This window comes from Lycorma delicatula, chromosome 3, assembly GCF_047948215.1.
Source record: "Lycorma delicatula isolate Av1 chromosome 3, ASM4794821v1, whole genome shotgun sequence".
NCBI classification, from domain to species: Eukaryota; Metazoa; Arthropoda; class Insecta; order Hemiptera; family Fulgoridae; genus Lycorma; species Lycorma delicatula.
The window spans coordinates 3,093,958-3,119,985 of record NC_134457.1 but is presented as its reverse complement, the minus strand read 5'-3'; the positions used below and the strand labels follow the sequence as shown (position 1 = coordinate 3,119,985).

The following is a 26,028-nucleotide window of genomic DNA, read 5'->3' as shown; positions in this document are numbered from 1 at the left end:
TATTGCACTTTTAAAACGCTATATATTTATTTTATATTATTTCTTTTCAGTGCAGTTGGTTGTTTAGTTATGAATGTGTTTGTGGAAACTCAAAAGGTGAGGATTTATGTCGACATTTTTATAATCGATTGAAATTTGTTAGCAAAATATTAAGTTACATTTAGAAAAAATACTGGAAGGGTTTTATATCTCATATCAAACTCTTGTAAACTCTCAATAAGTTTTGTTCAATATCAGTAAATAAAACCAAATTTTCTACATGTAAGTACGCCTGTGCCATATGTCCACTGATATTTAACATCCTGTTTGTTACTAAATTGGTTTATATTAAACTTAAAAATTTTGGATAGTCGGTATTCTAAATCATCAGAATATACTTATACTACACATGCTTATAAATAATAAATTAATATACAGTTATACAAAGTAAAACGACTTAAAACTAAAATGCTGCATACTAAACACAGTTGCAACATGTAACATTGTGTGAATGAAATGAAAATGATGAATTAAATTAAATTCTGTATTTACATTAACAAAAGTTTACATATTTACCGTATTCTCACAAAAGATGTTTAAAGTGAGTGCAATAATGATTCACTTTTGTGCTCAAGTGATCGTATTGAGACAAACCTAACCAAAGCATTGTTAATGCTGTCGATTTGTTAATGCTGCAGATTTGATTTGTAAACTCTATCCTTCAAGCAGCCCGAAAGGAAAAAATCACAACTATACAACCTTGAGAACATGAAGGCTACCCTTCTGCTAACAGTTTCTTTTGTGAAAGCCACATGAACACTTCATAGTGTATTGTTTGATGTATGACATGTTTCTTTGTCTTGTTAGAAGAAGAAGCCATACTTTTTTTCATGATTTGTTAATGGAGCATAGAGTTCTTCAAATTCTACAATACACTTCTCTATATTGACAGTCAAAAAATATTTCCCCCCACCCACCACCCTATATATTATTACCAGAGAAATAATACATCATATACCATTTTCACATCATAAAATGGATGTTCAAACGTCTGTTGAGGATTTTTATTCATCCAATACATGGATGGTGCAAATTAACATACCCAGATAAATGAAACTATGCTTTGTCTGACATGAAATACAGCATCGGGTTTATCTGTCATCAGAACTGAAAAACCAGTTATAATAATGAAGTTGTTTCACTTGTATGTTCTTTTAAGTTGTTGCACAGTTCTCACATGAACAGTTTCTAATTTAGATTATGAAGAATCTTATGAAAAAATGTGTATTTTACACCACTTATTGCGATAACTTGATATACTGGTTTTTACAGATCGGCAGAAATTCTTTGGATATCACCTATGACGTCTGGAGTCCTAACAGAAGGTTGCCTATTTTTTTTTTTTTTTTTTCCATTTGATACTGACTCCCAACGTAGTCATTTTTTAACAAAATCATGTATGCTACTCTTTGCTGTTGGAAATGTTTCCATAAATATTTTATGCATTTCTGGAAAGGATTCTGAACGCACATAAGTCTCCATTGTAGCAATCTTTTTCTCAATCAAATAAGGCCTTTTAGAAAAACATATTGTAAAGAACAAAATTATATTGCACTGAAGCATGAACAGTTTACAACTAACAGTTGGCAATAATAGTTACATACACAATCACTAGTGTCGATAACAGTAACAGTATTAAAATTGGCACTCGCTAGATGGGACCGGAAGTTGTCCAGATGAACAAAAATCTGGAAATTTATAATATACATACACTACAGCTTAATGAAATCACTACAGTATTAATGTAATCTTCTCACTTCAGGACTGAAGAATGAAGAAAATGATTCTTTAAATATTTCACAAGACATCCATGCTGATTTTTGTGATCTATATATACATGGAAGTGCATTCAAATTACTAATATTCTTCAGTGCTCGAGGTTTAGCCGATGTTCCTGTCACAAGAAGTAGTAGCTTCGACTTGCCTGACGCATACTGCATAAAAGAATTGTCACCCTTTCCTTACAAAGTTTATGCCCCTTAGCAGCAGTGTCTAATTTTGAGATGAGAGCTTTTTTAGGTAGCATTTTCAAAAATAATCCCGTCTCATAGGTGCTGAAAATCTGAGATGGTGATAAATTATGTTCTTTTATAAATTTTTAAAATGTCATTTTATAATTTTCACCAACAGCATGATCTCCCGATAAACTCTTCCCTGATACACTGAGCTGTCGTATTCCACGGTGAGCCTTCCACCTATTTAACAAACCTGGACTTGCTGTGAATGACAGATCATCACCTAATTTGTTATTTAAAATTAAAGTCTTAGATTCTAAAGTGGCACCTGATATAGGAACCCCATGCTCCCTCTCTTGGATAAACCGTATAAATAAGGCTTTGTCTAGCTGACTAATTTTTGCTGTTCTGTTAGTCGCCCTGTTGCCTAAACTGTCTGTAGCCATCATTTTCGAACAGAAATCTTCAATCTCTTTTCTGTGTTTTTTCCAGTCTGAAACAGTTTGCTTTCTTACACATAATTCATCGCAAATCTTTTTATAGATTCCCCCTTAGCTATACGAAATAGCGGATTAGGTTTTTTTCCTTAGGAATGACTACCTTTCTCTTAGTTGCCGTTCCGCTAAATTACACCACGCAGAACACAAAATTTCAATTACGATCACTACTATAGCAAACTACACCTTACTATTATAACGTTCAATGAATACTGGTACTGTACTGCTTTTCTGAACAAAAGTTTACTAAAATAGAGCGCGACAGAGTGTACAGGCCTATACATCCAGTCATTAACATTACATCACTCTATTCTTGGGATGAGCAATAAAGCTACAGGATGTTTGTAAACAAACATTTTTAGCACATGAGTCATTATAACTACTGTCCAAAATGTTACACAACTCTGTTCTCAGAAAACGTAACTGTTTACAGTAAGCAGTACATGATGAGTTATCTAAAACCAAATACATACATACTTTTAATAGGTTACTGTATGTAAAAACTGTGATAGACACTGCCAATAAAATGGATACATTATACAGTAGGCCTACTACTTTATTTCTTCAATATTTAAAAAAAATTTAATTTACTACATACTACTGTATTACAGTACATATTCTATTTAAAAAAAAATAAAAATGCCTTTTCCGATGCGGTCCGAATAATCTGGAAGTCCGGTTGAATGGGGTTATACTGTTTGTGTGTATATATATATATATATATATATATATACACACAAATATGGATACCAAGCATTCCTAACTTTTGTCACTACAGATTAACAGTTTGTTTCTCCACCAGCTTCAGTGAAATGAAATAATTGTAATATACAGAAAACTTATGTCAAAAGCTTGAAAACAGTTTACATTTGTAAAATGTTGTAAATTCTGCCGATCCTATTTAATATTTTAATATAAAAAGAAAATTAAGGAACACCTCAAATGCGTAACAACATTCATTTAAACATGGCTGTATATAAATAATTTTTTAGCTATCGATCTACTGGAACAAATGCTGGAACTTGACTCTGAGAAAAGGATTACTGCTGAACAGGCTCTGGCACATCCATACCTTACCCAGTATGCTGATCCGTCTGATGAACCTACCTCGCCTGCTTATGATCAAAGCTTTGAAGATATGGACTTGCCAGTAGAAAAATGGAAAGGTATTAGAACATTAATATAATTTGTTTTTTAAGGCTTCCTATACTAACCTTTTTAAGCTTATAGTATAGCTTGCTCTGATTATAGATGTGTAACATAATTATATTCTTCTTTTTTTTTGTATTTATGGTAAATGATGCAGCTAAATTGTTTTTGAGACCCATCTTTTATCCATTTGGATGAATTTATTGTGTGGATATTTGAGCCTCCATATTTCAATCGCTTTGATCAAGTTTTGGACTATGAAAAAGTTGATTACAGATTTCCTTCCAGAAATTGTTAAAAAGCTCATGGCTCATAGCAGCACATGCAGATGATTATAGGGAAGATTAAAGACCGGTTGTATGCTATCATGTCGTTACCTACATTTCTTTCAGAAAGAGGTTTCTGATGAATTTCAATTTACATTCAATGTTCTTGTGAGGTTCTGTTTGTTTAACATTTATGCCTGTTTATTTGATTCTAAACTATTTGATAGAATTTCCCTTCAGTGTTTAATTTGACTGTACATTCTTATTAACAAAAGCAATTCTGCTAAATCTTTGACATGTGCTGCCACCTGGTGATAGCTTTTGAACGGATACTTTCTGAACACTCGACTATTCATTGTTACAGTATTCATTATTATTTATTATAGTTACGGCTAGCAAAAGATTTTGCCCTGATTCCTGGGCAAAGAGAAAAATAAAGCCATACTGAAATTCTAGTAACCCAAATTAAGAAGGGTTAACCATTGATGGTTTGTTACCTTACTTAAATGATTTCTTACTTGATGATTTTTGATCTGACAGATTGAATAAAGGTTCCAGAACCATATCTCCAGTAATTATTGTAATATCCGCCATAAAACAGAAAAATTTGTTGCCTAAAAACATGTTTTTTTTTTTTTTTTACATTTGTAATACAAAAACTTTGTTAAATGACTAATAAATGCATAAAATTTATTATCAAAACTTGTAGAGAATTTAATTTTGAGAAAATTGATGTAAAATAGGCCGATAAAAACCAAACACAAGTTTAAGAAATTTGATTTTACTACTAACATACCGTATGAAAACCAAGGGATTTGTTAAATTACCTTAGAATCCAGATGTAGCATTATTTGCCTGTCTGAATTTTGAGTGTCATAGTAGACAACAATGATTAAGATATCAACATCGATCTCCGTGAATCGGTGGATTCATTGAAGTTGCGCTCAAATTATGTTAAGAACTCTAATACTCTAAAACCCGATAAATACTCTGCAGGAATCTCTTGTTATCAGGTTTGGTAGCAGTTGAAGTATTTGTGTTGTAGTCAGTATATCTAACATGTTGGCCGTTTCTGTAGTCATAGTTTTCCAATTTGCTTTTTGTGAAGCAGTTGATGATCATCTTTTTTGAGGATATGAAAACAGGTTTCTTCATGCAATGTTTCACTGCAAGAGTTGCCTGGGCAATCACACATTTCCATTTTTGAGACAATTTCTGTTGGATAGCAACACCAATGAATTGGTGTGGTAGTCTTTTCTCGGAACACAGCTCTAAATTCTTATGATTTCTAATTGAATTAATCTTATCTGTCTGGTTATTGTTTTATTCGTCAACAAAACTTGATAAATACTCTGAAGTAATCTTCTGTTGTCAGGTTTGGTAGCAATTGAAATATCTGTGTTATTCACAGTTAACTCCTGTTAATTGTATTAGTGGTAGTTAACTATCACTAATATGATTATTTTTAATACCTAAATGTAAAATACATTTATCGCATCTGAATGGAGGATAATATTTTAATGGTTTTAAGAAACATATTTGCGGTCTATATTCAGATGTAATTGGTAAGTTTGGTTGTCCGTTATTAAATCCACACAATTGGATGTCATTCATTATTTCAGGTAATGTATCTTGTCCTGAGAGATTATCATAATGTTGTGCATAATAAAGATTTAATGATAATTAACAAATGAATAAGATATTTTTGAATAATCAATTGAGAATCCAGTTGCTTTTTCACCATACCATTTGTAATCGTAATTTGGATTTTTTAAATTTATACTGGTGGATATCAGTGGATTATTAGCTGCCCAACTATATTTTACATTAATACCTTGATATTTTTTAGTTAAACCAAATGCGTATGCGTACATTATAATCTGTTCATTATTAGCTGGTTGAACTCATGCAGAATTAGCAATAAAAGATAAATGAAATTCAATAGGAGTATAAATTATAACTACTCGTTTAGCTTCTGCAGTTATTGGCAAATTTGTAAATTCTGCTTTAGATAAATAACATGGTACAATTATATATGTGCTAATGGAGTAGTAACTAAATCTAACATTAATTTTCATGAACATTTTATATGAACAAATTGATCACCGCTCGTCTACATTAAATGATGATGAGTGAATATTAATTTACCTTTTTTAAATTGACTAATTGGAGAATGAATAAAGGATGTCATATCATCACCTCAACCAGATGAATTTCCAACTACTGCTGAATCTGTATCTCCATTATCATCTGTTTTCATCTTTTTAGTTGATGGCCCGCTTACTCCATCATCTACTCCTCTTAATGTACAACTTTCTGATACATTTGGATAACAAACTTCGATAACAGATTCGGCAATATATTTCATAGAAACACCTGTGACACCAAGAGCACTGTGCCAGTTGCCAGTCCCAATAAAATCCCAGCTAAAAACAGAAATCGCTTCTAATATCATTCGCGGTGGTTGCATACTTGTAGGCATAGTCATGTTTCTGGGCAGTCTACTGTTATCGATAGGATTTCCTTGACCAATATGCTTATGATCCAGTAGAATAAGATTCAAAACGACTATCTATAATGCCATGATTTCCTATTTATACTAGTTTCGGTTGTTCTACTAATAACAAACTACGTCCTGTTTTTATATAAATAATGTTATGACATCAGTAGCTATCGACAAAGCCAACTGGTTACTTGGCGGCAGCAAAGCTGCTTCCTACCTCTATGCCTCAGTACTAACAATACTGAGAATTGATACAAAGCACGTTTGCTTTCGTACAAAGTGCAGTGATACAAAAAATAGTGTATTAATCATAGAAATGAAATTTAAAAGTTAATAAAATAAAAATATTTATTTGTTTTAATTGGTGTCATACTGCAGCAATGCCTTTGTTATTTATGACTTAGGAATACGCCGAGATGGAATTTATCTTCAGAGTGTGTGATGGAAATAAGCTGCTGCTGCAGAATACAAAAGATGTTTTCCTAACCGCAGCATTCCAAATCCTAAAACAATTAGTAGAACATTCCTTATTCTACAAGAAACTGGTACACTTTCCAGCATCATTATTCGCTGCAACTGTTCTGCCCATCACGAAGCCAGTATTGATGAAATCATTACAAAGGCTAATCAATGCAGTTCAAGTGTCAGAACATGATGTCTTTCCCAGCAGTTTGGTGTTTCCCATTCTATGGTGTGGAAGACACTTTGTAATACTGTATTGTAATAAATGAGTACATCTTCAATCAAGAGATCCTCCTCTTCACTTAAAATATTGCAACTGGTTGAATAGGAACTGCTGATAGCACCGATTCCTTTTATTTACTGACAAGATTCGGTTTACTTGGGACAGCATCAATAATCTTTTCAGTGAATACACTTGGGCAGGAGTTAATCCATATATGACAGTAAAATGTAATTTCCAATATTGATTTAACTTCAGTGCATGGTGTGGTGGTCTAGTTTACGATTAGCTAATAGGACCATTCATTCTCCCATGACATCTAAATTTCAACATTTACTTTGAATTCCATAAGGAACAATTGCTGCTGCTATTAGATGTTCCACTAGCATCAAGATGCCGCATGAACTTTCAGTGTGATTCCACACCTCCATGCCTCTCATGTGCCATATCAGCTTACTTAAATTGTTGATTTCAAAAGTGAGGGATTGGCCATGGTTGACCACACTCCTGGCCACCAAAATCACCTGATCTAACATAGTTTTTCGTAAATGGAGTCCCACCCACAAAAGATGAAACGTATTGTGTGCAAGAGAAATGTTCATACATGTGAAGAGTTGGTTGCTCATACTACAGATGCTGCCACACAACTTAAAGAAAGTCATGCAGAATTGCAGAGAGCACCACTAGCAATCTGAAAGCAGCCAAGTATTGAAGTAGATCAGATTTATTAAAATTTACTGTAAACTTTATTGAATGTTCGATAACGTTTTTATTTTCTTTAATTTTGTATCGGTCGTACATTAACCCCATTTTCTGTAGTCTATAACATTTTAAAGGTTTCATACGATAAATGTTAGTAATGAAATAAAATTTCATGCACTTGTATTTGCTTTTTATTGGGCTATTTTATATCAATTTTCTCAGAATTAAATTCTCAACAGGTGTGATAATAAATTTTACACATTTATTAGTCATGTAAAAAGATTTTTGTATTACAAACATAAAAAACATGTTTTTAGATAACAGATTTTTCTGTTTTACGCCGGATATTATGAAAACTATTAGAGATATAGTCTAGAATTTCAGTACAGTTTTATCTCACACTTTGTCCAGGAATTGGGGTGAAATCTTTCACTAGCCATAACTCACTAATAGAGTATTTCCAAACCGGAGTTTATATGCACTTTTTTCATTATATTTGCTAGTAGAATGAACTCAGAAAGCGCTATTGATTGTGCACTACATAAATCACTCTGTATGTGCAGAAAAATAGGTGTAATTTTTATAGGTTTTTATTTGTTTTTGATTGTGATGTAAGGCTTTTCAACAACTTTTTGTTTTGACTATATATTTTGATATATTTTGTTCTGTTAAAAAAAATTTTGATCCAAGTTGAACATACAGGATTGTAATTAGTTCATATTTCTACAAAAGAATTGTTTATTTAAAATTTTTTTTTTATCGTACAAGTTAGAAGTGTATCCATAAATAGTACTTTCATAAAGAGTGAAAAAAGAATTGTTTTTTTAAATCTTATTCAATTTTATATAATTGTAAAAGTTATAAATATAAAAACAGAACATTTGTTCAAACATTCAGTGTAGCTGCAAATATGACAGCCGATGTGAAGATAATTTCTCTTTTTTATATTTATTTTTTCTTCAAAAACTATTCCATAGTTGGGGAAAATAGTGTATTAACTTTTTTCAAACAAAGCAGTCTGTATCTGATGGGACAAAACAGTTTAAAAAAAGGATCTTAACTGTGGAAAAATAAACACAAAGTGTATCCCATTTTTTTACCTGTTCTTCAGTTCTTCCCAGTAAGTGCAGAAAAGAACAAGTCTTAGTATAATCAACTCATTCCATCAAATGATTATAGGATATAATTCCACAAAGACAAGTTTGGTCTTTTGTGAAGCATATTCTATAATGCTCTCAAGTAGTTGCCTTTTTCTACTCTAATATTAAATTCATTGTTCAGCTATATTTTATTATCATGCATCATTTTATAATTGTTTTGCTTATATTTAGCCGCATCATTACATTAAAAAATATTGCTGCAATATGTAATGCTAAACGATTATTAAAATAAATTGGAAAACTAGATTATGCTTCAAAAGTTTTACTTTAAATATGTATGGTCATTTCTAGATTAAGAATTTGCACTAGACATTACAGAAAAAAGTATATACAGTCCACTACTTGGGATGTACTATAAGCTTCTTTTGAAACTAGCTGGCTGCCATTTTAGTTAGGGTTAGTTTTTTGTCAAAATTTTTCTTTTTCAGTGGCCTTCAAAACGACGTATCACACTCCTTTTCTACTTAAATATGTTGAGTTGTCCCCTGGATATTTGGGGTTTGGTGTTGTTATACCAAAAAAGTAAGTTGTTAAAAATTAAAACCGGCAAAATTTCATTTTCCTAAGTTTTAATGGTTAAAAAATTATTTAAAGGTTGCTGTACTTATGAACACCTTCATAAGAAAAAAAGTTATAAAAAATATTAATTATTAAGCGATACTAAGAAATGCTATAAACCAAGTATTTTCACCCATGATTTTAGAATAAGAACTAAATTTTTTAAAAAATACAAATTATATTATCGTTCTACATCAAGATTTATAACTTAATATAATCTCTCACTGACCAGCCCTGGACTCTGCCACACCTTGCTTTGCTCACCATTCCCTCTAGCCAGAGGGCTCTGCCCCCTGGACCCCGCAGTATTTGTTACTCTCATGGTTGTGAGAATAATACTGATAAATAACAATTAAAGTATTCAGGTTTTATAGAAACCTGAAAAAAGAATTAAAATGCAAAAGGCAGAATAGTAGTTTTACTATGGTAACTAAAGTAGTCTTTTGATATGGAAAACTCCACAACTTATTTATGTCACCTTAGTGACAAAAATATAACAAGGAAGTAAAAGATAAAAATTTTTCTTTAGTATCTAACTCACAGCTTCACCTCTAAGGGAACTAGGGCCTCGATCAATAGCTTAAAACCTTCCCTGGGATGACATAATATATCCTGCAAATTTGAAAGCAATCAGTTTGTCAGTTCTCGTGACGTGAGAACAATCAGGCAAACTTTCAGCTTTATATATAAGATTTTTCTCTATCATTTACTTTTTATGTATTTCTTTGATATATATTTATTTTTCTTAAGTCAATTCTTTTAAGAGTCATATTCCTCTGTACTAATATACAAATTATATTTATTCGGTCAACCAATTACAGAATAATAAATAAAGTAGGATAGCATTTACCTTATTCCATTTTTCATACAAAAGCACTTTGACAAATTTCTTACATCATCAGTTGCATTAAATTAATTTTGCAATTATTCATATCAAATTACATATTAAGATTAAAAATTATTTTTATATTATATTTAAAAATTAAAAATAAAAATAAATAAGTAGTTTAAATAAAATAAAAATGCATGTGATCTAGCTAGACAATGTTACATAATTGTACAGAGTTGAAATATTATAAATTAACAATGTCTGAAGAAGAGCTGCTACCTACAGCAGCTTTTATAATTGTGTCGTCCTCATACTCTGTTTGAAGATCAAATTAAATTTATATTTATATGTATATAGAATCTTTCTAAAATGTCTAAACCCCTATTGCTTGTATTAATATTGTATTTTATAATTTCCAGTATTTCTAAATTTCTTTGAATATCAGATATTGAATGCGTATTATTAAGATGATCAGAAAAATTAGAGAAACCCAGATTTCTATTTTTGTAATATCTAAAATGTTCATAGAACCTAATTTTAAAAGATTAGTGGTTTTTCCTATATAGGTATGGTCACATTCATTGCATACTATTTTAAAAATTCCACTGAAAATTGTATAAACCATATGAATCAGTATGTCTATTAATTTTTTAAATATTTTATTAGAGTCGAGTTGGAGACAGCATAGTGAGTACACGTGCCGATTTTCGCTCAGCGTTTCTAAGCTTTTTCGGATGGTTTTTTTGGCTAATTTAATGGAACAGTACATCAGGTTTTAAAGAGTTAAGGATTATGGACAAGATTACAAAAGATTACGATTTTTGGTTGCGGACTTATTTTGTTATTTAGTTTTTTCTAATGTAATACTTTTTTCAGTGAAGTGAATAAGTTTCCGATAAATAATTAAGTTTTTGGAGTGTTATTTTGGTCATAAGTGTTTGTACTAAGTAGTTTTTATAGTGACAAGTTTGGACAAGAGCCTTGAGTAAGTTAAACTTACTTTTTATAGAATTAAAAAACATTGAGGTTTTATAGGTAATATAATTACAAGAGAAAATTTTCTAGTTAAATTGACAAGTGTATGCTTGTCAATTTCGTCATACTCTAAGTGGTAAACAACCACGTAGAAAATTTTCACAGAATAATCTGTTGTAAATATTTTCTAAGCTCAGCGAGGAATTAGTAGGGGTTTTCATCTTTTCCTTCTAACTTCCTACCCTATTATCCATTTTCAAAATTACTTCAGATCTATCCGAATCAGACCTTTTCCTTACCCCTAACCACCCCAAATTTTTACCCCATTTTTGGGTCAATACATTTCCTTATCCCCAAATTTTGTTTTTGGGGCACCTACCCCGAGTGGGTATTCGTTGGACTCGGGATTGTCCCCTGAGTTCAACGACCCATGATGCGTCGACGGGGATCGCTCCCCAAAGAAGATATGTCCACGCAAAGTGCTGGTTCTTCAAAAGTGACCGTTCCGAGGAAAGAACATCCTGAAGCTACGGTGGAAGGGATAGATGTCAGTTCTGCTAAGGCATCTACGGCACAAGAGAAAAAATCATGGAAGCCTGCTGACTCAAGAGGGGCCAAACGTGTCAGGACGGGTTCCTCTGAGGAGGAGGAAGCTCCGCCCACAATTAAGGAAGTGACATTGAAGCTTGGGTAGGTTTTGCTACAGCTTTGTCAGAGTTTGGGAAAGACGAGTTCTGTGTGGATGAAGGCTCATGAAAGAGAACTAACGGAGGTATACAAGGCGCTTCAACGGGTCGGTGATGTGGCGCCTATGACTGAGACGAGTATCCAGGCGACCCAGACAGAAAGGCAATATAAGGATGAAATGCCTGATGTATTAGATCAGGATCTGACAGATGACCAGTTACTTGACAGATTACCAACAAGATGGTCCGCTTGGGCTATGAATAGACCAACTCAAATGACAACACTTAATGCGGGCGATGATAGCTGCCACTTTGTCGACCTAAGTAAACAGAGACCAAATAGCCAATTTTTTGGTACGAAGCCGGGAGCCATGGTTATACAAGACTCAACCGTGCTAGAAGATGATCGTGTAACAACACGTGGCACAAAATACTATGCGGTATATAATTCTGAGGATGGTGACAGAGCCATGGCGGCACAAGTAATAAAAGCCATGAGAAGGGTGGTTGATAAGTCAGAGTCTGCAGTATTCATTATGCCGCCTGGGCCAACGGGAAACGCGATTAGGAAAATTGTGATCTACCTATCGCGGGCGGGGAAGACTTTGCCGAGAATGATCTTGCCCGGCTTGGGGGATCAGGCTCGAGCGAGATCGAGGTCAGCATTGGCACAGAGAGCTACGCCACCCGTGACGGATAGCAAGACGGTCGTGGTTAAGGCTCCAGGGAAAACATATGCTGATCTTCTTCGTACGGTCAAAGACAAAGTCAGCAAAGAAGAGGCGGGAGAAGTTCCCTCCATAAGAAAAGTGAGAAATCAGGAGTTGGAGGTCCGGATTCAAGGAACCCAAAAGGCCGGGGAATTCACGTCAATATTACGAGATCGAGCGGCTGAGCTACAGGTCGATTTATGAACTAGGGGAGACAGGAGGACAGTAGTGCACATCAAAGATTTGGATAGTGACTCCACACGTCAATATTACGAGATCGAGCGGCTGAGCTACAGGTCGATTTACGAACTAGGGGAGACAGGAGGACAGTAGTGCACATCAAAGATTTGGATAGTGACTCCACAGAACAGGATGTCGAAGATGCGCTCAATAAAGTTTTAGGGACTAGCGAAAGCTTCCAGGTTACCTCAGTCAGGGGTGCCTATGGGGTTACTAAAAACGCAACAGTGATTACCACTCACAGGGGTGCGACTAGACTGGTAGCAACAAGAATCAAGGTGGGTTGGGTTAATTGTCGCACTTATATCAGAACAGAACAATAACACTGCTATCGCTGTTGGTGCGGAGCACCTAATTAGGGAATGCAGAGAGGCAACCAAGTGCCTCGATTGCAAAAGCCTGACGCATAGAACAGGGAGTGTAGACTGTACCAAGCGGCATGCTTAAAGTATTGTTAATTAACAATAACAGAAGTCTCCTTCCCAATGACTTGGTGGAGGAGATCGCCAATAGAGGTAGCTACGATTTCATCGTGGCAACCGAACCGAACGTCTATTTGGTTGCTAGAGCACAGTGGATGGCTGACACTGTTGGAAATGTGGCTATAAGAAGAGCCACGGGAAATAGGGGATTCGGCCTTCAGCTCAGAGGTGAGGGAACTCTGGCCATCGAATTGGATGAGTATGTGATATTTGGTATATACATTAGTCCAAATGTGTCTACCGGGGAATACCAGAACAGGATGATTCAGCTACAACGCCTGATAATGCAGTCCCCCAAGAGAGTCATCATTTTGGGGGACTTTAATTGTAAGACTATGGCCGCCGGTGCGGAGTCTACCGATGCGAGAAGTGAAGCCCTGGAGGATTTTCTAGCGGCCACTGGCACTACATGCCTAAATAACGGAACGCCAACCTTTACAGCTAGAGGACATGAGTCCATCCTAGACCTAGTGATAATAGATGGGAGAATGGCTCTAAATTTAGCCACGGTAACCGTATTGGAGGAGGAGACCGGTAGTGACCGTTTGGCAGTATCCTTGGAAGTTATGAACCCACTGGTAGCTCCTACTTTGCGGAATCCCATCCGCAGGCTGACTGAGAGACAGGTGCAGATAGTTGTAGTAAGATCTGCACAAAGAATTATTGAAGTCAGGAGTCTAAATCCCGATATACTACAGAACATCATTGGGGAGGAGATCTCTAATGTGCCGGGCAGAGATGTTAAACAATACTCTGTGTACAGGTAGAATCAAGGGATTGCTGACCAACGGACAGTTTTGCAGCGGTGCAAACGGAGAGCCCAGAGGCTGAGAGCGCGTGTAGGTCTGACGACTGAAAGTGATATAGCGATTGAAAATTATAGGACGGCTCGCAGGAGACTGAATTTCCTTATCGAGCAGGCTAAACGAGATAAATGAAGGGATTTGTGCGGTGAGTTGGATGCGGAACCTTGGGGGCGCGCCTTCCAGATTATTACAAAACGCCTTGGAAGGCGTCTGTCAGCTCTAAATAAGGATAAAGTGGCACAACAAATGACTATACTTTTCCCGCGGGGGAAAACTGAGAGACAAGGTACAGTCCTGTGTGAACGTGGCAGGTTCACACAGGACGAGGCGACTGCTGCAGTCGATAAACTGAAGAATAAGAAAAGCCCGGGCCCAGATGGGGTTCCGGCTGCAGTCATTAAAGGTCTTATTAGGATCGTCCCGTGGGAGATGACGGACGTCGCCAGTTATGGTGTACAACACCGCACATTCCCAGACTGTTGGAAAGCAGCGAGAACGATCTTTCTACCTAAATCAGCCGCTAGTCTTGGCACCAACGACTACCGTCCAATAAGCTTAATAAACAACACGGGCAAAGTCGTGGAAAGGCTTGTAGCAATCAGACTACAAGAAGAATTACAAAGAAACAACAGCCTGCACGGTGAGCAATACGGTTTCCGTAAGGGTAGCTCGACGGTAGACGCAATAAATAGGGTGGTGCGATGGGCATCGGAGGTCCGACAGGGCACTTGGCGGACGAGAAAGATACCGCTAATGATACTGCTTGATATAAAGAACGCGTTTGGGTCCGTTCCGTGGTCGGCTATAGTGGCAGCGCTGAGAGAAAAGAATATAAGTGACTATTTGATTAATCAAATAAATTGTTATCTCAGTGACAGATGGACAGAGGTCAACACGGTTGAGGGGACGGAGAGGTACCAGATTTTTGGTGGTGTCCCGCAGGGATCCGTATTAGGACCCCTGCTTTGGAACGTCTTTTATGATTTCGTGTTTCGGCTTAATTACCCAGACGGCGTTACTATCGTAGCATATGCCGACGACGTTGCTGTACTGGTTGAAGATCGGGAGCTAGACGTGGAGGCAAAGGCTAACCTCTCCCTTAGATTGATAGACGAGTGGCTAGCGAGAAATAGTATGGAGGTGTCTCCCACCAAAAGTAGGTGTATCCTCTTCACGGGTAGACGGAGGCTTCGCGGTGTGAATATTGCGATCCGTGAAGAGGATATTACTGAAGTTACTAGCACAAAATATCTGGGGGTTGTGCTAGATAAGAATCTAAAGTTTGGCAGGGATATAGAAATGGTATGCAAGAGGGCTTTGTCGACAGTAAAAGCGATCAGGGGGCTGTTTGCTGGACACACAGTACCTAGAACGTCAAGAAGGAGGCTCATCACGTGTGCGATGGTGTCGTCTGTACTATACGCGGCATCAATATGGGCTGATGCCGTAAATATACAAAGAAACAGACAAAAGCTGACAAGTATGCATCGGGCGGCGCTATTAGTAGTAGTGGCAGGTTACCGTACAGTTTCGTACAACGCATTATCCGTTTTGGCATCAGTTCCGCCAATTAACCTACAAGTCAAAGATAGGAGGCTAAGGGCGGCTGGTCATAATAAAATTGAAGCAGAGAGGTGGTCAGGAATGAGTGGAAGACGGTCTGGACCGAGTCATCAGTAGCAGAGTGGACCAGGCGACTAATACATGAATTAGATAACCGCCTGGACCGGCGTCACGGTGATAAGGATTATCACATACCCAATTAATATCTGGCCATGGCTGTTTCAGCAACTACCTGAATAGAATTGGTTTGTGAATATTGTCAGGGCGTAGATGACGCCGAACATACGCTGTTCGAGTGCCATAGATGGGCGCAACACCGCCAACAATTAGTAGATGAACGCATTGTGACGGGAAATCTTGTGGAGTGGATGTTGGCCTCCGAAAATAACTGGAAATGGTTCGCAAACTTCGCGAGAACAGTTCTCCGTACGGAGATGGAGGAATATCGACGCCGGGGTTACTAGAGCGCTAAGTGTAGGGAAGGATGGACAGCCCCGTCTCGGAGGACCCGTATGCTTAGGTGTACGGGTTCCTGTGAGGGGACGGGGACTCCATGGGAAACTCTTTACAAGGGGTTAAGTTAAGACCGAGACCCGGCCGAGGGTGTTGGTTTTCTGGGAGTGCTTGCGCCCTTGGTGCTGGCACCTTTGGTTTGAGGCAAGGCATAATGACCGAGACCCGGTCCTGGGGGGGGGGGACGGCATAGCCGGGGATTAGAGGCAGGCACAAAAGATCCAGAACCGGGGGGGGGGTTGACCTGTCGTGCCGGATGTTAAGCCGGTGGATGGGAAGACCTCCTTAGAGTCAGAAGGACACGTCCCTGGGCTGAGTATACTTAATTGGATGTCCGGCCCAGGGATGTAGGAAAAAATATATATATTTTATTAAATTGTTATTTGTCTGGTATGTAGGCTTAAATATGTTTTTATTATAAACTTTTGTTATATTTTCAACAATGTTAGCAGTATATACATATTTTTAATGTACATTGTTATGAAAATTTAAATTAAAAATTTTTAAATATAATATAAAAATATTTATAATTTTAATATGTAATTTGACGTGAATAATTTGTACATGTAATTTAATGCAACTGATGATGCGAGAAATTCGCAAAAGCACTTTTGCATGCATAATGGAATATGGTAACTGTCCTCCTAGTTTATTTATTATTCTGTACTTAGGTTGATCAAATAAATATAATATATACACACACACACACACACACTTCTGCCATAGTCCCCACAGATTCTGGTTACTTGACAATAGTAATTACTATCTAAGTTGAGAGTTTACATAAAAAAATTTTAAACAGCTTTTGGAGTAAAATCTTGTTCTCATACTTATATAACTGATACTTATCAGAATATCACTGAAATATAATTTCAGCAACAGTAGCTATTTCTTTTTTCATGCAGTTTATAGTAGATGTAATTTTCCTTGTGTGAAGTATATGTTATGTACAGATATTTCTCATGATTTATCAGTAAATAGTCTGGAAATTTCTTGTAGAATGAAAATTCAACTGAACTTTACTCAGATTTGTGTAATAGACTCTTAAATAAATAAATTTTACTATTTCTTATTTTTATTCAAACCTTAAAAAAAGTAAAAAATATTTTGATTGATTAGGTTTTGCATTTGTGTGAGTGTTAATCACATACTGCAGCTTTTGAATCTGAAAATCCAATCCTGAATTTTTTACCTTTGCCACCATAAAAGGGTCTTAATACCGCTGTATTATATAATTAATTTTAAGCAAGTTCAGTTTTATTCTACTTATGTTTTCTTTTTTCTGTGTTTATAGAACTCGTTTACGAGGAAGTAGTTAGTTTTAAACCGCTACAAGTGCCTCAAGCTGTTTCAGAAGCTGTCGCATCATAGTGTTATTTAATATTTGCTTTAATTATGTACAAATGTATTTTTATTAATATTTTTTTTTAATGATTACCCGAAGGAGTGATTTAACTAGTTATAAAATAGTAAAAGTTCTATAGTTAATTATTAAAAATAATTTATAGTGTTTCTTTAAGAAACACGTTAATGGCAGACAGTTGTATATTTTATTACAACTATAATAGTAAAGTATAATATTATACTTTATTTTATTAAGTACATTATTTAAAACAACTATAAATGCAATTGCATGCTCACTACAATATTAACAAAGATGCGTATTAAATGTAGGTAATTATAGATTATTATATATATTGCATACTTTATTTATTATCGTTTAATTAACAAGGTGATAATTGTAGGAATTGATTTTATGTTTTATGTGTTGGGTTGTTTATGTCTTCATGTGAATAATATTATAACATCTACTAATAAGTGCAGTATTTAAAAATATTTTTTACTTATTGTATTCTTACATTCTTTTCTTTTTTTAAATGTTTTAATAAAAGAAAAAAAACATAATACAATGAAACCTTCCTTTGTAATGGAAACAAATGTGCTTTTAATAAAGTCGTCTATTAATGACCATTATTTCCAATTAGCAACATACAATTTGTATTTATTCTTTTAATAAATAATAATAAAAACAGAAATAATAATAAATGCACTTAAAAGATCAGAAGTAAAATTTAAATTTTTTATAAATGAACAGCACTAAAAATTGTTTTTTGTTAAAAATCTTAGCAAATAAAACCCATTTAATATTAAAAAAACCTTTTCTGTTCTTTTTCCTGTTTAGCCTCTGGTAATTACCTTTCAGATAATACTTCAGAGGATGAGGGTAAATAAAGTATAGTCTTGTACAATCTCAGTTCGACCATTCCTGAGTTGTGTGATTAATTGAAACCCAACCACCAAAGAACACCGATATCCATGATCTAGTATTCAAATCCGTGTAAAAAATATTAAAAAAACCTACTTTATTTCATTCATACTTAAGTGAAATATAAGTGAATGCAATAGTTAATTTGCAATACTGTAAACCAATTTGACTATTTTGATGAAGCATGTGCTTTGCCATCTGTTTCTCTACCCTTCAAATAATTTGACTTGTGATTCAGACCCTGTGACCTTGTGACTTGTTTGTAGATAAAATTATTTTTATGATTTTATAATAGGGCTTTTTAAATGGACTAATAATAACAGCTTAAATATTTCTGGGCAGATAAATTACCAGTATTATTAGTTTGCTAATAAAGTATATTTATCATTTTTTTTAGGTTGTATGAGTAACAGATGAAGATATTTGATTTTGATGCTTAGCTGTGCAGATAATTTTCCACATTTGAATCCTTTCTTAGGTACATAAAGAGAACCTGATTTCTTCTTTTCTTTTATTATATTTTTTCCATCAATGGGTTCAAACTTACTCCGCCTTGCTAATTTTCTTTTTTCCTACTGGACTTTTCAGAAGCACTCAGTTTTTCATTGTCCGAAGTTCATATAAATCTCTGCTATCATCATCATCATCATCATTAGTTAACATCAGATCTTGTAAAATGTGTAACAAATCACTATTGTTATTATGGTTTCTTTTTGTTGTGTCAGGTAGCATCAAATCACTCGGTTCTACAATATTAAAATCATTAACAATTCTTTCTACTACATCTTCCAACATCAAAAAATCATCTTGAGCTTAAACCTCTAAACTGTTTCTTCGTACTAGACAGCTGCAAATAATTTAGATTCAAAATTTCTAATTTATCATTATTTTGGTTGATAATTTGGTGCTAAAATGTATCTGACATAAAATGAAAGTAACCGCAATTAGACTCGCTTATTAATTCTGTACTGAACTTGATATTTTATTAATATAACAAATCACTATAAACAACATTGATTTTGATGTAAAACGTCTAAAATTTTAACCTAAAAATTATATTTCAAATAATTCCTTTTAAAAAGAATTATTTACCTTTAAAAGTATATTCATTCTTTATCCTTTCTAACACCTGATCTAGTATTTTTAATCCTCTGATAGTTGATGTATTCAATTTTAGAAGAATTTCAAAATACAATCGACTAACCGTGTACAGTTGATAAACTAATAAACAGCTGATCATGTTGATGGTACCAAGCATGAATTTAGTGTTCTGCTAAAAATGACTGAGTTAATTTGGCAAGGACTGCTTGTAATCTCTTTGCTCGGTCAGAGCTCTCAAAAATTTGCTATATGACATGATAATTTATTCCTGCATACTAAATTGTCAAGACTTGGTCAAAATCAAGATGCATCTTATTCGGTTTTTCACTGGATAATGATTTGGCCATTTTTTCACAATAAAGTTTTATATATTTTAAATACTATTCATCACATACCCTGTTTTTGTTAATTTTTTACTTGACACTTTTAGCAGAAACACCACAATATCATTAAAGAATGCACATATGCGATAACAGAATACCATTAATGGTATTGTTCTAATTGAAATATATGATTTAAGAATATGTGTAATCTGTCATAATCTGCATTGAGGGATAGAAAACCAGATGAGTTGACATGTATAAAAAGGTAGTTAACAAAGAAAATGTATATTAGTGCAATTTTTACACGTAAAAACTGTACGTTATTAAAAGTTGCTATAATCGAAAGTTTCACTGTATTATGTTTATGCATTAGACTAATAGTTATTGATGTACAAAGTACTATAAAGTAGACATCGCATTAAAAAATTAAATCACCTAACTTATTGTTATGTAATTATGCAAATCTGAAGGTTTAGCTTAAATCTTCCGCGTATCTAATCCTTTTGATGCTGTATTTATTTTACATGGAAGTGCTGAAAAATACCATCCTTGTTAATATAGTTTAACAGATGTGTATTTAGTAAATGCTACATGAACATATAAATAATTTTTTTTTGTACATCTCTAAGGTAAAAAATATTCTAAATTTTTACTTATTTTTTATTATTAAATTTTTATATAGTTTTTTTTTTTTTTGTATTTAACTCTGAAGCAGTATATAAAAAAATTTCATCAATATTTTACATAAAAATACTGTTTACTTTAAATTTATATATTGGACCAAATTAACGTTGAATGCAGAAAAGATGTAAACTAAAGAATTTAAAACCAACAGTTGACTCCACAGCCACATAGTTATGGAGTTTAGATGGGTTGCAAGCTTATGTTACAGTTGGTCATATGTTGTATATTAAGCATTTTTATTTTACTTTACTATTACTAATAAATATAATGAATTTTTATTATTAATACTATTTGTATTAAGTACAGATAGTAGTATTTAATTTTACATTTTTTATTTATGGAATTTTCAAATATCATTAAATTTAGTTTACTACTTTTGTTATTTTATTATCCGTCTCATTTTCTGTTTTTCATTGATTAGAACTGTTAAACAGGGACAAGTATACAAATATGGAAAAACCATATATTCATAGTGAAATTAGAAATATTATTATTAGCATGTTTTTAATACTTTGAAGAAAAGGAAAATGAGGTATTTATTTACCATGCAAGCTGTTAGTTCATATGCAAGTTAAGTCGGTTGCTCTTGTTGGTTTTTTGTTGATCAAAGCGCTCTGCCAATAAAGTCCAGATGCAGTGTTAATTTGGTCAAACAGACACACAGAGTATTATATAATTCTTTAAGAAATTTAAAATAGTATTCGGATTAATTGTTTAAAAATTATAACTTCTGTACAAATCTGCTGATAGCAAAGCTATAAACAGTTGTCTTTTTTATTTTTTTTAATAAATTAATTTTGTTTTTGATAAATAAATGAATTATTTGTATAAATATCTATACTTACTGGGGAAAAGATAATAAAAATAACCATAAAGTGTAGATAGTTTTTCTATATATATATATATAATGATATAATGATATCCGTCAGATGTCATTATTCTTTTTTAAATACAAAGGTAATTTCCATTAATTTGAACATCAGCATCAAAAGGTATCAAGAAAAAATGGTAATTTAAAAGAAACAATATTAATTTTTTTTTATTATTACTTCACATAGGTTAGAAAAAAGTTTTCATAATATATTAGAGGCTTAGTGTATTTTAGAGTAATTGGTCCGTTCCAGGAACTTTGATCAAAAGTTTACCGTTGAAACTTACAATTTACTTATACATTTTATTACAAATGTCTTCAAAATATTTAAAATCAAAAACCATTTCATCACTTCACTTTATTCTGAGATTTTTAGTGCTTCTCAACTCAGTCAGCCTGGCTACAGTTTGGCACTTAGTTTTGTCCAAATGTTGTCCAACTGATGCTGTTGCAGTACAATTAATTAAATTGTAGTAACAAAAAATCATTGCTGAAATGAACGTTCATTGATTAAAAATAATCAAGTTCCATTACTTAAGTTTCTTTCTAACTGTTTGAACAAAAGGTGTGTTAAAGTTTATGAACAATGATGGTATAGTGTTAACACAAGGAGCATTTTCTCTGTTTTAAAAGCTATTTTACTTTTTTTTACGTAACATGGCCAAAGTTGTATGACTGTATAGTATATAAAGTTTTAAAACCAGAATTATGTATGAAGCTTACTATAAAAGTATTTTCGTCACCCTATCTGTGCTCTGATTAGTGGGGATGGCTGTAATCGGTCATTGATAGTTGACCAGTAATCACTTAAGATATGTTAGTAAAAAATTTACTTAAAGTAAAATAAGAACAGTGAAGAATTTGAAAGTGATTAGTCACTTAATGCATTGAAGTATTTTTTATAATTCATCTAATTATATATTTTATTGCCTTTATGATTTCTTTAATCTTTAAATTAAAGAATTTTCCTAGTTCATTCTTTCTGCAACTTTTCCATTGTACTCCATAGTTAACCATTACTATAAAATCCATAATTTTATTTACTATTCTGTATTTTTTTTTATTGTGATGATCTTGAAATTAATAATCGTGAATTCATCTCTGTACTACGTAATCGTCTATTTAAGTATTGATAATATTTATATACGTCTAAAAGTTTTCAAACGGTAAAGTGTAGTTGTAATTATGAACATTTATTCCTTAAGTTTCAGTTTCCCTCTGGTTAATTTTAAAATTTGTCTGAGTGAAAATCTTACTTTCATTTATCAGATTTTATCGGTTAAGTGCGTGTTCATTTTATCACAAACAACATGCATTTTATTCTTGAATGTTCTATATGTTATTCTTCTTTTGTAAATATTTCATTACAAAATCGCTTCACCAAAATAAAAAAAAACCTCGACAGTTATGTCTTAATCGAATTTGTGCTACTACCTTACTTACTTCGCTGATGTAATATTATTTTTATATAATTGCAGTTTATTCATCAGTTCTGCTATGTGAAAGCAGTTAAAAAGTGTTCACAATTTTTAAAACAAAAATTATTCGTAAAAATTTGTTATAATTCACAATTAATTAGTCATTGTCTTCAACTGGATGCATAAAAAAATGAATGTTGTCTAAGTTTTCCTCATTCACTAGTTAACATAATGCACTTACTGTTTGAACTTTTTAAAAATAGAATTCAATATATTATGTTAATAAAGTTATTAGGCTGATAAATCAACAGTTAGAAATTAATTGTGTTTGTACATTGTGCTTTTTAATGACCGGGTTAAATGTAATTTCTTTTATTTATTTATTTACGATGAAAAACTTTGTATATTTTTTCATAACAGTTTATTTTGTAACATTAAATTGATTAATACAGTTAGAGAATAACAAATACTTATAATATTTTATAAATAAAAAAATACAAAAAAAAATATTCTTTGTTTGATGAATATAAAATTAAAGTTTTATCAGATGCTTTTGTAGTTACTTTTTTAAGCTCTAATTTACACCTATTTGTCTTTTATTTATAATCAAAACTAAATTTACTCAAAAAATATTTTTTAATTTTTGTTATTTTTTTAAACAAATAATCATATTATTAAAAAAAATAAATTGTATTTGAAGTCAAATGCTTAATGTGGCTTTTTTAATTCGTCCATATACTCGTGTATATTAAAGGAAGTTATCTGTGATTTTTTTAAATATTTTTGATTAAAATATTGTGCATTTTTTTCGTGCAAATAAAAGTATATATTTTTTTATATATTGTATGTTTGAATTTACTGTTGTATTAGTTGGCTTGTGAAGCTAACGCATGAATAATTATTTTAATAGAACGGTATTAATATTTAATGGCTGTTAAATGAAATTGTAAGTTGCATTCTTGCCTTTAATTATATAAATTCATTGTTATAAATTAGACATTTGGATGTTAATGTAATACAATCTATATGTATTTATATATTTCACTTAGGTATCATTTTTACACTATTATGTTCAGAAATTGAATTTATATTAATTAATTACCTATTTTGATTTAAAAAATAATTTTGAATTATTATGATGTCATGATTAATTTTATTAACTTTAGCAGTATTTATATTTCTGAGAAAAATATTTTCAATTATAAATTATAATACATTTTAATTATTTTATAATATTGTATTTATTTCTAGTATTGATTTTAAGAGCTTTTTTATAATTTTAGTTTGTATTTGATATTTATTAGGTTCATCCAGAAAGTACAGTAGGCTGCTATTAAAAAATAGATAATTTCATTATCGTATAAATCAGCTTATCTTTTAATCTACTTTTCAGGAGAGTCCTTGTGCAAGTTTAGGAACTTATCAAACCTAGACACCAATTTTAAAATATTCATAGAATTTCACAACCTTAGTCTTGAACCATTTCTGGACATTATCTTTTCTCATCATAAATGAAAAACTTCTGGCCACCATGAAATGTCATAATGTATAAACAAATGGAAATCACCTGGCTGTCAGTCCAGACTGTAGGGGGATGACTGCATTGTTCCCAGTGAAATGAATTAAGCAACTTTTGTTTCATACATTGTCATGTAACTCAGCAGACAAACAAAAGATTGAAGCAGCAAATAAAACTCACCAAACATGTTTTGTTATGCATCAGTGTACCATAACTATTTTTAGAATTTGACAATATATATATTCATTGATTGTTATGTCATGTAGTAAGAATTCCATTAACAAAATTCCCCACAGTCCTAAAAAATTGGAATCTCAGGTTCCATGATGTATTTCTAGTAGAACAATTGTTTTAAATTTCTTGGTTTTTAGAAACCTGTTTGCTGTTATTTCAGTGATTTTTGTTTGAAATCCACATTCATCATCGGTGAAAAGTACTTTTAAAGCAACTATTCCATTCCCCTTCATACTACTGCAAATATACCAAGGCTGTTCATGGGTTTCATTTTGTAAATGTTTATCAGCATTCATCCCAAATACAGTTTTATAGCCAAGTATTCAGTTAAGCCTTGATACAAAATTTTTAAAACAGTAAATGTCACCAGATCCCAGAGACAAATCAATAATTGTGAATCATCTATTAGATGAATCTTCTGTTCAACATTGTAAATCTTCTTCAACTTGGGAATTTGGGATGGGTGAACACTTAATTCATTGTAGTGAATGTTTTCCCTTATTTCATTCTAACCCGCTTTCTCACCATACCTTCACTTAACACATTCAGTCTGTAAACTTCAAAATTGACAAGTAAATTTCATGCGGTCAAACATTTCTCGCATTAAAAAATTTTATTTGCAATTGTATTTCTCAACTGGCAGACCATCCGATTATTTTAAATATGATAATTGACACGTAACAGTCATCAGTATGAGCTAAACTAAATAAAGTGGCTAAATTGACTTCATTCTTGAGCGAGGAAGTAACTATGTACACACAGCCTTGAGATCTCCTGGTAAACAGGAAATGTGCACACAAGGTGCTTACTTTCTGGACATCTAATAGATGGTAGTTTTTGTTTTTTTTTTTTTTAATTACTAATCTGTATATATTTACCATAGACATATATATTTATTTATTTTAGATTTATTATTAAGAAACAAATGATGATGATTTATGTTACATTTTATATTGATGTGACAATGCCATATTATGTACAATATATACCAATATGTAAAAATATATTTTGTTATTATATTATAGTCATACTTTTATTCAGTCTGTTCAAATGTCTCGATGTTCTTTTTTTTTATTGTTATTGTTTTGCTTGCCAGTTCTATCTGGAAACTACTACTCTTTGATTCTTTGTTGGGTTTAATTGATAAAGTTGCTGTACTTTAAGCAGAATTTTTTTTTGTAATTCATAAGCATCAGTATATGTATTTTTTAATTTTTAAATTGCTCTTCATTTATCAAATCTATATAAAATTACTGAGTCAATAATTCTTTACAAATGAGATTACAGTTAAAAAAAA

General features: G+C 32.7%; 1 protein-coding gene across 2 annotated transcripts in view; it reads left to right on the top strand.

Annotated features, from left to right (window-relative positions):
- The window catches only part of LOC142321350 (mitogen-activated protein kinase p38b-like), a 111,033-nt gene that overhangs the window by 67,768 nt on the left and 17,237 nt on the right, over window positions 1-26,028 (top strand). Inside the window, exons 9-10 of one of the 2 annotated variants that reach the window (XM_075359366.1) lie at window positions 3,484-3,657; window positions 17,610-25,755. In XM_075359366.1, coding sequence (XP_075215481.1) covers window positions 3,484-3,657; window positions 17,610-17,686 — 251 coding nt within the window. In that variant the 3' untranslated portion in view covers window positions 17,687-25,755. Of the gene's footprint in view, window positions 1-3,483; window positions 3,658-17,609; window positions 25,756-26,028 lie in introns of those variants that run through there. The other variant, XM_075359365.1, reaches the window with a different exon arrangement.